The 15,442-nt window shown below is 46.9% G+C and overlaps 1 protein-coding gene across 1 annotated transcript in view; it reads left to right on the top strand.

The window, feature by feature from the left end:
* The window catches only part of LOC306926357 (uncharacterized protein), a gene marked incomplete at both ends in the record, with an annotated part of 93,246 nt that extends 82,112 nt beyond the window's left edge, over positions 1 to 11,134 (top strand). The window contains 2 exons of the mRNA XM_079505623.1: positions 6,864 to 6,998; positions 7,160 to 11,134. Of these exons, the coding sequence (XP_079361749.1) occupies positions 6,864 to 6,998; positions 7,160 to 11,134 (4,110 nt within the window). The remainder of the gene's footprint in view (positions 1 to 6,863; positions 6,999 to 7,159) is intronic.
* Between the last annotated feature and the right edge of the window lie 4,308 nt (positions 11,135 to 15,442).

The raw sequence follows: 15,442 nt of genomic DNA on the forward strand, positions 1-15,442 counted from the left end.
TTTCAACCTGTGTTTCTGCCATTGCATGGCAGGCACCCAGAATAATTATTATAATCAATACGCGAAACTTCGACGTCTACGGCCGGCCGCACGGTTTGCCAAAGCCCCGCAATATATACATCAAAACGTGCGGCTCGGCCGGGAATGGTGTGCTTGTGCTTTTCTTTCCGATTCGTGTTACCGTGCCAACGTAATTCGCAATAAACGACGCGAAAAATGCCCCATTCAAAGTCGATGGGGAAACGCGGGTAAAAACAGAAAACGACACGTTACTTTGGAGCCACATTGCTCTGGCATACTGGTACGTAGAAACACGATTTAAACGTCAAACAGCACACGAGGCCATCGACTTTGTGGTGGTTCAGACGGAATTCGAATACGTTGCACGGTTTGCCGGCTATCGCAGTTCAAAGTGTGTGTGGTCTGAGCAATATTCTCGACTCAGAGTGTCGCACGCCCAGAGAGAGAGCGGATCAGAGTGAGAAGCCAATGTGAAGACTATACCGAAATTCTCCGAACAAATCGTCGTCACGGCCAACATATTCACTTTACACTCATGTGTTTCGGTAATTTTGTAGCCACACTCGTCCTCTTTCACCCAATGTCAAAACCATAGCACAGATACATACAGTACGTGAACTACAGCCCTGAAAGCGACAGGTGTACCATCATAATGTGTCATAAACTCCATGTTAAATGCCTGAATGAGTCAGCAATTTTTTCATCACAAGCACAATTCTTAACTCGCTCTTATAACCACGTTTTTTATCGTACCAATACCACGATCGCACACGGCGTACCTCAATGCCTCGGGTCACTCACGGTGAAAACAAAAATAGCATTCGACTTTTACTTTTTGCGATAGAGCAATTTGTTCGGACATACGTTCTCTCATAGAGAGTCAGTGGGCTTTTAACTTGCAATACTGTTTGCATTGCATAGACTAGCCCAGGTGAAAATGATACTTTGTTAATGATTCAAGGTCACCTGACCAACTCTCACACACGCGCGCACACATGCACATGCACGCACATGCACACATGTGCACGCACACACACATTGAAAGTCAATAGAGAAATTCGGGGAAACACGTAACTCTGTCATTTCTCAACCGTTTCGGATGCGGGGCGGCTCGCCAGAACCGGGCCGCCCCCCTGAGCGAAACCAAATGGACCCCTTAGCATGTTAGCATTAGCATGTTAGCGTTAGCATGTTAGCATTAGCATATTAGCATGTTAGCATGTTAGCATTAGCATGTTAGCATGTTAGCATTAGCATGTTAGCATGTTAGCATTAGCATATTAGCATGTTAGCATGTTAGCATGTTAGCATTAGCATGTTAGCATTTTAGCATTAGCATGTTAGCATGTTAGCATTAGCATGTTAGCATGTTAGCATTAGCATGTTAGCATGTTAGCATGTTAGCTTTAGCATGTTAGCATGTTAGCATTAGCATGTTAGCATTAGCATGTTAGCATTAGCATGTTAGCATGTTAGCATTAGCATGTTAGCATGTTAGCATGTTAGCATTAGCATTAGCATGTTAGCATGTTACCATGTTAGCATTATCATGTTAGCATGTTAGCATGTTAGCATTAGCATGTTAGCATGTTTGCATTAGCATGTTAGCATTAGCATATTAGCATGTTAGCATTAGCATGTTAGCATTAGCATGTTAGCATTAGCATGTTAGCATGTTAGCATTAGCATGTTAGCATTAGCATGTTAGCATTAGCATGTTAGCATTAGCATATTAGCATGTTAGCATTAGCATATTAGCATTAGCATGTTAGCATTAGCATTTTAGCATGTTAGCATGTTAGCATTAGCATGTTAGCATTAGCATGTTAGTATTAGCATGTTAGCATGTTAGCATTAGAATGTTGGTGGCAACGTAATGTGCAATAAACTTAGACAAAATACCCCATTGAAAGTCAACCAAATGGACCCTTACAGGGTCTGAGAGGCTAAATGTCATCAAATGGTGGTCCGTGGCTCAAATGCTGCACAGACTTGGCGAGCTGCAGGCACCCAGTCAAATTTCCTGAAATTTGTTTCTAGTTAAGTATGCGTTTTAGATTTCAACCTGTGTTTCTGCCATTGCATGGCAGGCACCCAGAACTAGAAACAAATTTCAGGAAATTTGACTGGGTGCCTGCAGATCGCCAAGTCTGTGCAGCATTTGAGCCACGGACCACCATTTGATGACATTTAGCCTCTCAGACCCTGTAAGGGTCCATTTGGTTACATGTAAGCCAGGTCTCCCCATTGACTTACAATGGGGTATTTGGTCTAAGTTTACTGCGCATTACGTTGCCACCAACATGCTAATACTAACATGCTAATGCTAACATGCTAGCATGCTAACATTTTAATGCTAACATTTTAATGCTAACATGCTAATGCTAACATGCTAATGCTAACATGCTAACATGCTAACATGCTAATGCTAACATGCTAATGCTAACATGCTAATGCTAACATGCTAACATGCTAATGCTAACATGCTAATGCTAACATGCTAATATGCTAATGCTAACATGCTAAGGCTAACATGCTAATGCTAACATGCTAATGCTAACATGCTAAGGGGTCCATTTGGTTTCGCTCAGGGGGGCGGCCCGGTTCTGGCGAGCCGCCCCGCATCCGAAACGGTTGAGAAATGACAGAGTTACGTGTTTCCCCGAATTTCTCTATTGACTTTCAATGTGTGTGTGCGTGCACATGTGTGCATGTGCGTGCATGTGCATGTGTGCGCGCGTGTGTGAGAGTTGGTCAGGTGACCTTGAATCATTAACAAAGTATCATTTTCACCTGGGCTAGTCTATGCAAATGCAAACAGTATTGCAAGTTAAAAGCCCACTGACTCTCTATGAGAGAACGTATGTCCGAACAAATTGCTCTATCGCAAAAAGTAAAAGTCGAATGCGATTTTTGTTTTCCCCGTGAGTGACCCGAGGCATTGAGGTACGCCGTGTGCGATCGTGGTATTGGTACGATAAAAAACGTGGTTATAAGTGCGAGTTAAGAATTGTGCTTGTGATGAAAAAATTGCTGACTCATTCAGGCATTTAACATGGAGTTTATGACACATTATGATGGTACACCTGTCGCTTTCAGGGCTGTAGTTCACGTACTGTATGTATCTGTGCTATGGTTTTGACATTGGGTGAAAGAGGACGAGTGTGGCTACAAAATTACCGAAACCCATGCGTGTAAAGTGAATATTTTGGCCGTGAGGACGATTTGTTCGGAGAATTTCGGTATAGTCTTCACATTGGCTTCTCACTCTGATCCGCTCTCTCTCTGGGCGTGCGACACTCTGAGTCGAGAATATTTCTCAGACCACACACACTTTGAACTGCGATAGCGGGCAAACCGTGCAACGTATTCGAATTCCGTCTGAACCACCACAAAGTCGATGGCCTCGTGTGCTGTTTGACGTTTAAATCGTGTTTCTACGTAACAGTATGCCAGAGCAATGTGGCTCCAAAGTAACGTGTCGTTTTCTGTTTTTCCACGCGTTTCCCCATCGACTTTGAATGGGGCATTTTTCGCGTCGTTTATTGCGAATTACGTGGGCACGGTAACACGAATCGGAAAGAAAAGCACAAGCACACCATTCCCGGCCGAGCCGCACGTTTTGATGTATATATTGCGGGGCTTTGGCAAACCGTGCGGCCGGCCGTAGACGTCGAAGTTTCGCGTATTGATAATTATAATTACGACTAGAAACAAATTTCAGGAAATTTGACTGGGTGCCTACAGCTCGCCAAGTCTGTGCAGCATTTGAGCCACGGACCACCATTTGATGACATTTAGCCTCTCAGACCCTGTAAGGGTCCATTTGGTTGACTTTCAACGGGGTATTTTGTCTAAGTTTATTGCACATTACGTTGCCACCAACATTCTAATGCTAACATGCTAACATGCTAATACTAACATGCTAATGCTAACATGCTAATGCTAACATGCTAAAATGCTAATGCTAACATGCTAATGCTAATATGCTAATGCTAACATGCTAATGCTAACATGCTAACATGCTAATGCTAACATGCTAATGCTAACATGCTAATGCTAACATGTTAACATGCTAATGCTAACATGCTAACATGCTAATGCTAACATGCTAACATGCTAACATGCTAATGCTAACATGCTAATGCTAACATGCTAATGCTAACATGCTAATGCTAACATGCTAACATGCTAACATGCTAATGCTAACATGCTAATGCTAACATGATAACATGCTAATGCTAACATGCTAATGCTAACATGCTAACATGCTAATGCTAACATGCTAATGCTAACATGCTAATGCTAACATGCTAACATGATAATGCTAATATGCTAATGCTAACATGCTAATGCTAACATGCTAAAATGCTAATGCTAACATGCTAAAATGCTAACATGCTAACATGTTAACATGCTAATGCTAACATGCTAACATGCTAATGCTAACATGCTAAAATGCTAATGCTAACATGCTAACATGCTAATGCTAACATGCTAATGCTAACATGCTAATGCTAACATGTTAACATGCTAATGCTAACATGCTAACATGCTAATGCTAACATGCTAATGCTAACATGCTAATATGCTAACATGCTAATGCTAACATGCTAATGCTAACATGCTAACATGCTAATGCTAACATGATAATATGCTAATGCTAACATGCTAACATGCTAATGCTAACATGCTAACATGCTAATGCTAACATGCTAACATGCTAATGCTAACATGCTAACATGCTAATGCTAACATGCTAACATGCTAATGCTAACATGCTAACATGCTAACATGCTAACATGCTAATGCTAACATGCTAATGCTAACATGCTAATATGCTAACATGCTAATGCTAACATGCTAATGCTAACATGCTAACATGCTAATGCTAACATGATAATATGCTAATGCTAACATGCTAACATGCTAATGCTAACATGCTAACATGCTAATGCTAACATGCTAACATGCTAATGCTAACATGCTAACATGCTAATGCTAACATGCTAATGCTAACATGCTAATGCTAACATGCTAACATGCTAATGCTAACATGATAATATGCTAATGCTAACATGCTAACATGCTAATGCTAACATGCTAACATGCTAATGCTAACATGCTAACATGCTAATGCTAACATGCTAACATGCTAATGCTAACATGCTAATGCTAACATGCTAAGGGGTCCATTTGGTTTCGCTCAGGGGGGCGGCCCGGTTCTGGCGAGCCGCCCCGCATCCGAAACGGTTGAGAAATGACAGAGTTACGTGTTTCCCCGAATTTCTCTATTGACTTTCAATGTGTGTGTGCGTGCACATGTGTGCATGTGCGTGCATGTGCATGTGTGCGCGCGTGTGTGAGAGTTGGTCAGGTGACCTTGAATCATTAACAAAGTATCATTTTCACCTGGGCTAGTCTATGCAATGCAAACAGTATTGAAAGTTAAAAGCACAGTGACTCTCTATGACAGAACGTATGTCCGAACAAATTGCTCTATCGCAAAAAGTAAAAGTCGAATGCGATTTTTGTTTTCACCGTGAGTGACCCGAGGCATTGAGGTACGCCGTGTGCGATCGTGGCATTGGTACGATGAAAAACGTGGTTATAAGAGCGAGTTAAGAATTGTGCTTGTGATGAAAAAATTGCTGAGTCATTCAGGCAGTTAACATGGAGTTTTTGACACATTATGATGGTACACCTGTCGCTTTCAGAGCTGTAGTTCACGTACTGTATGTATCTGGGCTTTGGTTGTGACATTGGGTGAAAGAGGACGAGTGTGGCTACAAAATTACCGAAACCCATGCGTGTAAAGTGAATATTTTGGCCGTGAGGACGATTTGTTCGGAGAATTTCGGTATAGTCTTCACATTGGCTTCTCACTCTGATCCGCTCTCTCTCTGGGCGTGCGACACTCTGAGTCGAGAATATTGCTCAGACCACACACACTTTGAACTGCCATAGCGGGCAAACCGTGCAACGTATTCGAATTCCGTCTGAACCACCACAAAGTCGATGGCCTCGTGTGCTGTTTGACGTTTAAATCGTGTTTCTACGTACCAGTATGCCAGAGCAATGTGGCTCCAAAGTAACGTGTCGTTTTCTGTTTTTACCCGCGTCTCCCCATCGACTTTGAATGGGGCATTTTCGCGTCGTTTATTGCGAATTACGTCGGCACGGTAACACGAATCGGAAAGAAAAGCACAAGCACACCATTCCCGGCCGAGCCGCACGTTTTGATGTATATATTGCGGGGCTTTGGCAAACCGTGCGGCCGGCCATAGACGTCGAAGTTTCGCGTATTGATGATGATAATTATTACGATTAAGTATGCGTTTTAGATTTCAACCTGTGTTTCTGCCATTGCATGGCAGGCACCCAGAATAATAATAATTACTATCCAGCTAGCATTAGCATGTTAGCATTATTATGTTAGCATTATCATGCTAGCATGTTGGCATTAGCATGTTAGCATTAGCATGTTAGCATGATAGCACTAGCATGTTAGCATGATAGCACTAGCATGTTAGCACTAGCATGTTACCATGTTAGCATGTTAGATAGTATGTTAGCATTAGCATGCTAGCATGTTAGCATGTTAGCATTAGCATGTTTGCATGGTAATGTTAGCATGTTAGCATTGGCATGTTAGCACTAGCATGTTAGCATTAGCATGTTAACATTAGCATGTTAGCACATTAGCACATGTTAGCATTAGCATGTTAGCATCAGCATGTTAGAATTAGCATGTCAACATGCTAACATGCATGCTAACATGCAGCCAATATTATATTACCATTATCATTGATGTGTATGATTTGACGTACTTTGCTCCACAGGTGGACTTGGCTGAGTGTTCCATCCGACCAGATCCTGTGTCTTTTCCCCGTGACTTCTCAGATGCGATGGATGCTGCCGTCCGATCCCATGTTTCCAGCTATGTGGGTCGCCCAGCTATTCCATGTGGCAGCGAGGTAATTTGGATGCAATGTTTATGTTGACATTGAAGCGTTTTAAAAAGTTTCTCTCCCTTTCTGACCCAGATAAATTGGTAAAATCTAAGAATGTTTATACTGTCCAAGAGGCGCTATGTCAAATGGTGATGAAACGGTTTGTGTGCTCTTGCTTACATCAGATGTCCCCTGTTGAACGTCGGGAGAAGAGTGCGGTGAGGCAGAGTCAGCAGCCTGTGCAGTCAGTGAGGGCAAGCATCTGTCAAGCGGACATAACCTACATCAACCCCTATAAGCCTTGGCTAGGCAAGTTGAACAGTCAGTGCACCTGCATGGCGCTCACCTTTCTGGCTTTCCACACTGATGGAGTGCGTTTCGACACATCCTCCCTTGACAAAGTGCTTTATCAGGGAGATGATCTCTACAAAGACAATATACGCCACCTTTTTGTGGAAAACCATGAAGCAAAGCTTACGTTCAGGAATCTGACCATAGAGGAGATGCCAAAACAGGTTGTCGTTGAGAGCAATTTCTACAGTGTCAATATGTGGTATGTGAAAGTTGGTTATGTGAACCCATCAGCCAAACACCACACTAACATACCTAAGGATATGCTGTTTCTGGAGCAGGAACTGAAGTGCCTGTCGCAAGAGGTCACCCGTGCTTTCCTGATTGTAAGTCCCGAATGCTTTGCAGTGTTCCGTGACACATCAGGACGTTATGGCGTTTTTGACTCCCATTCGAGATCTGCGACAGGTTTGCCGATGCCTGAAGGAAAAGCTATTCTACTGACGTTCCAAGATCTGAGTGGTTTGGTCCGCCACTTTGACATGCTTTTCAAAGAGCGTTCTCCTTTAGCGCGGTATGAGTTTGTGCCTGTTTCATTTGACCATCACTCCAGCGACGCTCCTGGACCGTCAACAAATGTGACACGTGCGCAAGCTCCTGCAACAATCGACCATGGCTCCAGCGAGATTGCTGCAACGTCAACAAGTGTGACAAGCACACCAGCTACTGCAGCAATCGACCATGTCTCCAGCAAGACTCCTGCACCGTCAACAAATGTGACAATTAGAGCAGCAGTACCAACAGTGCAGAGCAACAGGTGGCATGCAAAGCAGGGTCTGCAGCGAGCGCCACAATTGGTGAGTGCCACTATGTGTCAAGGTGACATACGCACCAATCCTGAGTCAGAGAGGTCAAACACTCAGTGCACCTGCATGGCTCTCACCTTTCTTGCCTACCACAATGAGGGAGTTGGTTTTGACACGGCCTGCCTTGACAAAGTGCTTGTCCAGGGAGATGTTCTCTACGAAGACACAATACAGCATCTGCATTTGGACAATACGCATCAGTCAGATCTCTTGACCATGGAGCAGTTGCCAAATCGGGTCTTCGGCGAGAACAGTGTTTACACCGTTCGCATGGACATGTCAGACCTGAAAGTTGGTCCCTTGAACAAAACAAAAGGAAAGAATTACTCCCTTGCCAAACAGCTGCAGTGCCTGTCAAATGATCTCACCCATGCAGTGTTGATGGTTCATCCTGAATGCTTTGCAGTGTTTCGGGACAGATCAGGACGCTACGGGTTGTTTGATTCACACTCAAGAAATGACTGGGGTATGCCAATATCTGGAGGAAAAGCAATTATGTTGACTTTCCAAAACGTGACTGACTTGGCCTGCCACTTGCGCCTGGTCCTCAAAGGCCGTCCTACTCATGCGTCATATGAGCTCTTGCCTGTTGTCTTTGAAATTGACCAGACACCAGTGGCACCACCTCACAGTGTGCCCTCCCTTGACCACGGCTCCAGTGAGGCACCAGCGGCACCACCTCACAGTGTGCCCTTCTTTGACCACGGCTCCAGTGAGACTCCAGAATATCATCTTTCCAAACTAAATAAAGCAAGGCGAATAAAGAATCAGCGGAAACTTGTGCAGAAACAGCATGAGTACAAGAATGAATCCAGGACCACACGCTGGCTCACTGATGCTGGATTCCGTGAAACACATAAAGCCTTCATGAAAAACTATTGGAAAAAGAGATTGAACACTGATGCTGATTTTCGTGAATCACACAAAAAGAAGCAGAACAACAGATGGAGCACCGATGCTGTTTTCCGTGAATCACACAAACAGAAGCATAACAACAGATGGAGCACCGATGCTGTTTTCCGTGAATCACGCAAAAAGAAGCAGAACAACAGATGGAGCACCGATGCGGTTTTCCGTGAATCACGCAAAAAGAAGCAGAACAACAGATGGAGCACCGATGCTGTTTTCCGTGAATCACGCAAACAGAAGCACCATCAAAGATATCACAATGAAGCTGAATTCAGGCGGCGCCATATACAACTGTGCACCAAGAACAAGATGGAGAGACTCGCAGCAGATACTATACTCCGTATCCACCACAAGTTGCAGTGTGCTATGAGACTAAAGAGGAAATCCATACATATTGCAAACCGCCAGTCTCTACGTGAAATGGAAGCTCTTATGAAAGTTCACATGTCGAAATTCCGAGAACGGATTAAATTAGGGCCCACATTTGTGTGTACGGTGTGCCACAGAGTTTTGTTCGGCAATCAGGTCCTATGGTGCAACAGGGCAAAGTACCTCAAATTAAACCCACACCTGGTAACTGCTTGCTTGACAGCCAAGTATGTGCACATATGTGACTGTGAATGCTCAGCCCCGTGTGACGTTGCAAATGAGAGAAAACAGGAGTATATCTGCTACAGCTGTGACGACAACCTAACAAAAGGGAGGATGCCATGCATAGCAGCTGCTAATAAGCTGGAACCAGCACCCATTCCCCTAGAGCTGCAACTGTTGAATTACCTGGAAAGGCAGCTAATCGCAAAGTACATACCCTTTGCTAAAATTATTTCGTTGCCGAAAGGACGGCAAAGGGCAGTGCATGGTCCAGTTGTGTGTGTACCGTCGGAAGTGGAAGCCACGGTGAATGCTCTGCCGAGGTCCAGACATGAAGACCAGCTGTTGCAGGTTAAGCTGAAGCGGAACATCAAGTACAAGGGATATCAGCACTTCCACACGGTGAACATGACAGATGTGCTGGCGGCACTGAGGAAACTGAAAGTGACTCATCCGGAATACCGTGACATAGTCATTAATGATAATGCCACGTTTGACCGCCTCCAGGATGAACTGTCAGTCGATGAGGAAGATGCACAAGAGGCTGTGTCACCTGTTGCTGACACAACAGGTGAACAGCCGTCTAGCGAACAGGAGGAACTTAGACCCGGTCTGATCTTTGACTCTTGCATGCAGCCTCCTGACATCGCACAGGAAATCCTATCGTACGGTGAGGGGGTATTCAGCATCGCTCCAGCCCAAGGAAACAGACCTGTGGGTATTTTCACCGTCCCCAAGCTTGAAAGCATGGCCTTTCCCGTGCAGTTCTCAACCGGAGAGAATACATTAGATGAGGTCAGAGACATCAAATTGTCCCCAAGTAGGTACTTCAATGCGAGGCTCCTTTCTGTCGATACCCGCTTTGCCACCGACCAAACCTACCTCTTCTTTGCGCAGTTTGTGACAGAAACGCAGCAGGCTACCAACAGCATGTCCATCCAGACGCGGAAGGGGAAAAGATATACCAGGGACGGAAGAACGCTGTCAAACAAAATGCTTCAGGACAAAAACGAGGTAGTGAAGCTCGTCCGTAACAGGGATGCGACGCGCTTCATGCAGCCCCTCAGAGGCACTCCGGCGTTCTGGAGCAGAGCGCTTAAAGATCTCCACGCTATGTGCAGACAGCTCGGAAAGCCCAACTGGTTCATCACATTGAGTGCCGCGGAGATGAGGTGGCCAGAAGTCATTAAGGCCATCAAAGCACAACAAGGTGAACAAGGGGACTTCTCAGAGCTAGACTGGGTTGCAAAATGCGACATTCTCCGGAGCAACCCTGTCACTCTCATGCGATTGTTTGAAAAGAGAGTGGACGCAGCCGTCGCTTTTTTGCTGTCGCCTGCACATCCAGTCGGTAAAGTGGAGGATTACTTCTATCGCGTGGAGTTCCAGGCTCGTGGTAGCCCTCACATACACATGATGGTTTGGGTCAAGAATGCACCAGATGCTGAGGATCCTGGTGTTGACGACTTCATACAACAAGTACGTCAGTTGCAGGATGCCTGACCAGTATGCAGACCCCGAGCTCCACAAAATCGTGTCTGAAGTTCAAGTTCACAGCCGGAACCACTCCAGGTCATGCAAGAAAGGAAATGTGACTTGTCGATTTGGGTTCCCCAAACTACCCATGGACGAAACTATCATCGCACTTCCTCGTCTCCTGTCCTCAGATGATGACGATGACGGTCAGAAAGACAACAGCGGCAGTGGCCAGAAAGCTAAAGGCAAAAGGCGAAAAGGCTCGCGGAAAGAGACATTGAAACAAAAGGAGGCCAAGGAAAAGCTGGCACCACTGAGAGACATGCTCAATGACCCTGAAGCCTCATTCAGGGATTTGCCAGAACTGCTCAAGAAATGCAACCTTACTCGGGGGCGGTATCTGCAATTTGTCTTTGACCTTAGCACTGTACCGCAAGTTCACCTGAGGCGTCATCCTGATGAGTGCTGGATAAATGCGTACAATCCCCATCTGCTGCGAGTGTGGGACGCCAACATGGACATCCAGTATATACTAGATGATGCATCTTGTGCCCAGTACATGATGGCTTACGTGGCGAAACCGGAACACGAGATGTCCGAGCTCCTCAGCGCAGTCGTTGCGGACGCGCGCAAGTCTAATCCGGACGCCAAAGAAATGGATGAAATGAAGCACATCATGCACACATACGTTCAGCACAGAGAGGTCAGCGCTCAGGAGTCTGTCGCGCGTGTATGCAGTCTCCCGCTTAAAAAGTGCACGCGTCAGGTCATTTTCCTACAGACTGATGAGGATGGCCTGAGAATGAGTCAGCCCATGAGTAAACTGAAGGAGATGGACCCAGACGCAGAAGATGTGTGGATGTCAGGCATTCCCGAGAAGTACTTGAACAGACCAGACGAGCCGGAGTTCGAATACATGTGTCTTGCTGAGTTTGCGTCCGAATACAGGGTTCTGGCCAGCACAAGCAAATTGCAGAACGCACTGCCCCTGCAGAACGACATGGGGTATGTTCAGAAAAGGACCAACCTTGAAAGAGTCGCCGTTATTCGCTTCACTCGATTCTCCGAGCAGAAAAACAAGGAGAAGTACTACAGAGGGATGCTGAAACTGTACTTTCCACACAGAGCAGACAGGGAACTGAAAGGCGAGACCCATGCCACGTATGAGCAGTTCTACGAACATGATCTTGCCAGGACAAGGATTGGATTCCGCGTCCGTGTGAAGGAGATTGTGGATAAGAACAAGGACTTATATGAAGGGCGGGGGAGAATTGTGGAGCAGGTACTGGACACGCTTGCGGAAGAAGGAGCAGTTTTCAATGCGTGGAACACTTTTGCGCCAGAGGTCGAGGTCGACCGTTTGGAGTGCATCAGCCTTCGGAAACCCAGCGATCCCCACGAGCGACAAGAGCGAGACGAGGTTCCCGAATACCAAGTCCATCCCGACGCCAGTAAAGCGATGCCAGTGATCGATGCTCCCGAATTGAGCCCGGACTATGTCAGGAGCATGTACCGGAGCCTCAACGAAACGCAAGCGTCCATCTTCTACACCGTGCGTCAATGGTGTTTGAAGCGTGTCTTGCGTGACGACCCTGAGCCCTTTCTTTATTTCATCTCTGGGGGTGCTGGCTGTGGCAAATCCCATGTCATCAAGTGCATTTATCAGGAGGGTACCAAGATTCTCCGTCAACTGCCCAGTTATCGCAACGAAGCAGACATGACCCAGCCCTTGGTGCTGCTGTCAGCGTTTACCGGCACTGCGGCTTTCAACATCAATGGACGAACCCTGCACTCCTTGCTGAAGCTGCCGAGAAGTTTGAAGGAACAGTATGTTTCACTTGGAAATGCACTGGACGACGTGAGAGGGGTATTGGCCCACGCCGAGATCTTGATCATTGATGAGATATCCATGGTCTCCCAGGAGCTCTTTAACTTTGTCAACTTGCGATTGCAGCAGATCAAGGGCAACAGGAAACCCTTTGGTGGCATGTCTGTCCTCGCAGTTGGAGACTTCTACCAGCTGCCACCCGTTGGTAATAGCAAAGCGCTCTGCATTGTCAACGAGGCTGTGCCAGGTGTCTGGGCAGATTTTCAGATGGTCGACCTTACCGAGATCATGCGTCAGAAAGATGATCTCATTTTCGCCGAACTCTTGAACAGGCTGAGAGTAAAGGGGAAGGCGGACGCTCTGAGTGCCCACGACAGTTGTCTGCTCGCACAGGCTGTGGCTGAAAGCAAAGACTGCCCACGTGATGTCCTTCATATCTTTGCGACAAACAAGGAGGTCGATGCCCACAACGATGTGGTCATCACCGAGCTCGGCACCCAGATTTCCACGATTCAAGCTCAAGATTATCGGAAGTACGGAAACTCCGAAGACATGACGCCGCTGGTCTGTCCCTTCAGAGGCAACTCGAGGGAGTTGCCGTCAACCTTCCAAGCTGCTGAAGGAGCGCGAGTCATGGTCATCAGGAATCTAGACGTTGAAGATGGGATGGTAAACGGGACCTTTGGAACAATAGCCAACATTGTCACAACCACTGCAAACGGGCAGACCGTTGTGGATTTGCTTGGCCTCCAACTGGACAATCCCACGGCAGGTCGGACGTTCCGCAGGAAGATTCAAGGGCCAACTGATGACCTGGTGTACATCGAAAGGTTTGAGGAGAGACTGACCAAATCAACGGTGGTGCGACGGCAGTTTCCCATCAAACTTGCCTTTGGGTGTACAGCCCACAAAGTGCAAGGCATGACCATGGATTATGCAGTGGTGTCTCTGAAGCACATCTTTCAACCCGGAATGGCCTATGTCGCCCTGAGCCGAACAACCTCCCTTCAAGGGCTCAAAATCACAGACTTCAACGAGAAGAAGATTTATGCCAACCCAGACATAAAGGCGGCAATGGAGAGCATGACTCGTGCTTCGTTCCAAATGACGAGACCACTGTTGCACTTTGTCAAGTCAGCAGACAACATCGGCCCGACGTTGACCATCGTGCATCACAACGCACAGGGGCTAATGTCGCACATTGGGGACGTGAAAGCGCACCACGAATTCAGACACGCCGATGTGTTGTGCATGACAGAGACCCATTTGACTGGATCCTCCGTTCCCCCTGGCATCGAGCTGGAGGGATACCATGTGTTTGCACGCAACAGACACGTGTCGTACACCAACACTAAGGACATTGCTACAGAAAGGGGAGGTGGAGTCGCGGTCTACTACAGAAGTAGTCTTCTAGCAGACGCCCGGAGGGCCGTTCACAATGTCACCGATCTCGAGTTTGCAGTCGTCAGAGTTGAGGCCCCAGTCAAAGCGCTCATAGCCACTGTCTACAGACCCCCCAAATACAGGAAAAGCGCCTTTTGTCTCAACCTTGGCCGCCTCTTGGAATCCTTGGCCTTGATGGACTGCCAGCCTGTTGTTGTCTGTGGAGACTTCAATGAGGACCTGCTCAAGACGGACCGGAAACTAGTTAAGGAGGAGTTTGAGTCCAAAGGCTACAGCCAGCTGATCTCCACTGCAACAACCGAAAATAATACCCTGATTGATCACATCTACATATCACAACCAGGGTATTGCCTTCAGTCGGGTGTACTGCACACATACTACAGTTATCACGATGCCGTCTACTGCGTGTTGACTTCAAGCCAGCCATCAGCATGCTAAATGACCCATCCGCCTCGCCTGTCAGTCACATGCCAGCAAGCCCACGACAGCCGTCAACATGAAAGCCAGCCATCAGCCGTCCATCAGCCTGCCACCGTAAAGCTCGACGACAGCTGAGGGACAAACGTGAAGACCCAAGGGATCTCTAGGCCGTCCACAGATGAGACCTCCATTGTCAACCCCAGTCATCCGGGTTCTCCATACATCTGGCCAGTTCGTTCCATATTTCCTTTCACCATAAGCCAGCCAATCAGCATGCCAAATGACCCATCCACCAGTCAGTCACATGCCAGCAAGCCCACCCGACAGCCTGTCGGTCAGCCGTCCAAATCGGAAGACCCAAGGGATCTCTAGGTCTCCATCGTCACTCCCAGTCATCCGGGTTCTCCATACATCTGGCCAGTTTGTTCCCCATATTGCCTTTCACCATGCGCTGGCTCATACTACAGTTATCACGATGCCATATACTGCGTGTTGACTTCAAGCCAGCCATCAGCATCCCAAACGACCCATCCGCCAGTCAGTCACATGCCAGCAAGCCCACCCGACAGCCTGTCGGTCACATGACAGCCAGCCATCAGCCTGCCACCGTAAAGCTCAACGACCCATCCACCTGTCAGTCACATGCCAGCAAGCCCACCCGACAGCCTGTCGGTCACATGACA

Source organism: Electrona antarctica (assembly GCF_951216825.1).
Source record: "Electrona antarctica genome assembly, chromosome: 7".
Lineage (NCBI taxonomy): Eukaryota > Metazoa > Chordata > Actinopteri > Myctophiformes > Myctophidae > Electrona > Electrona antarctica.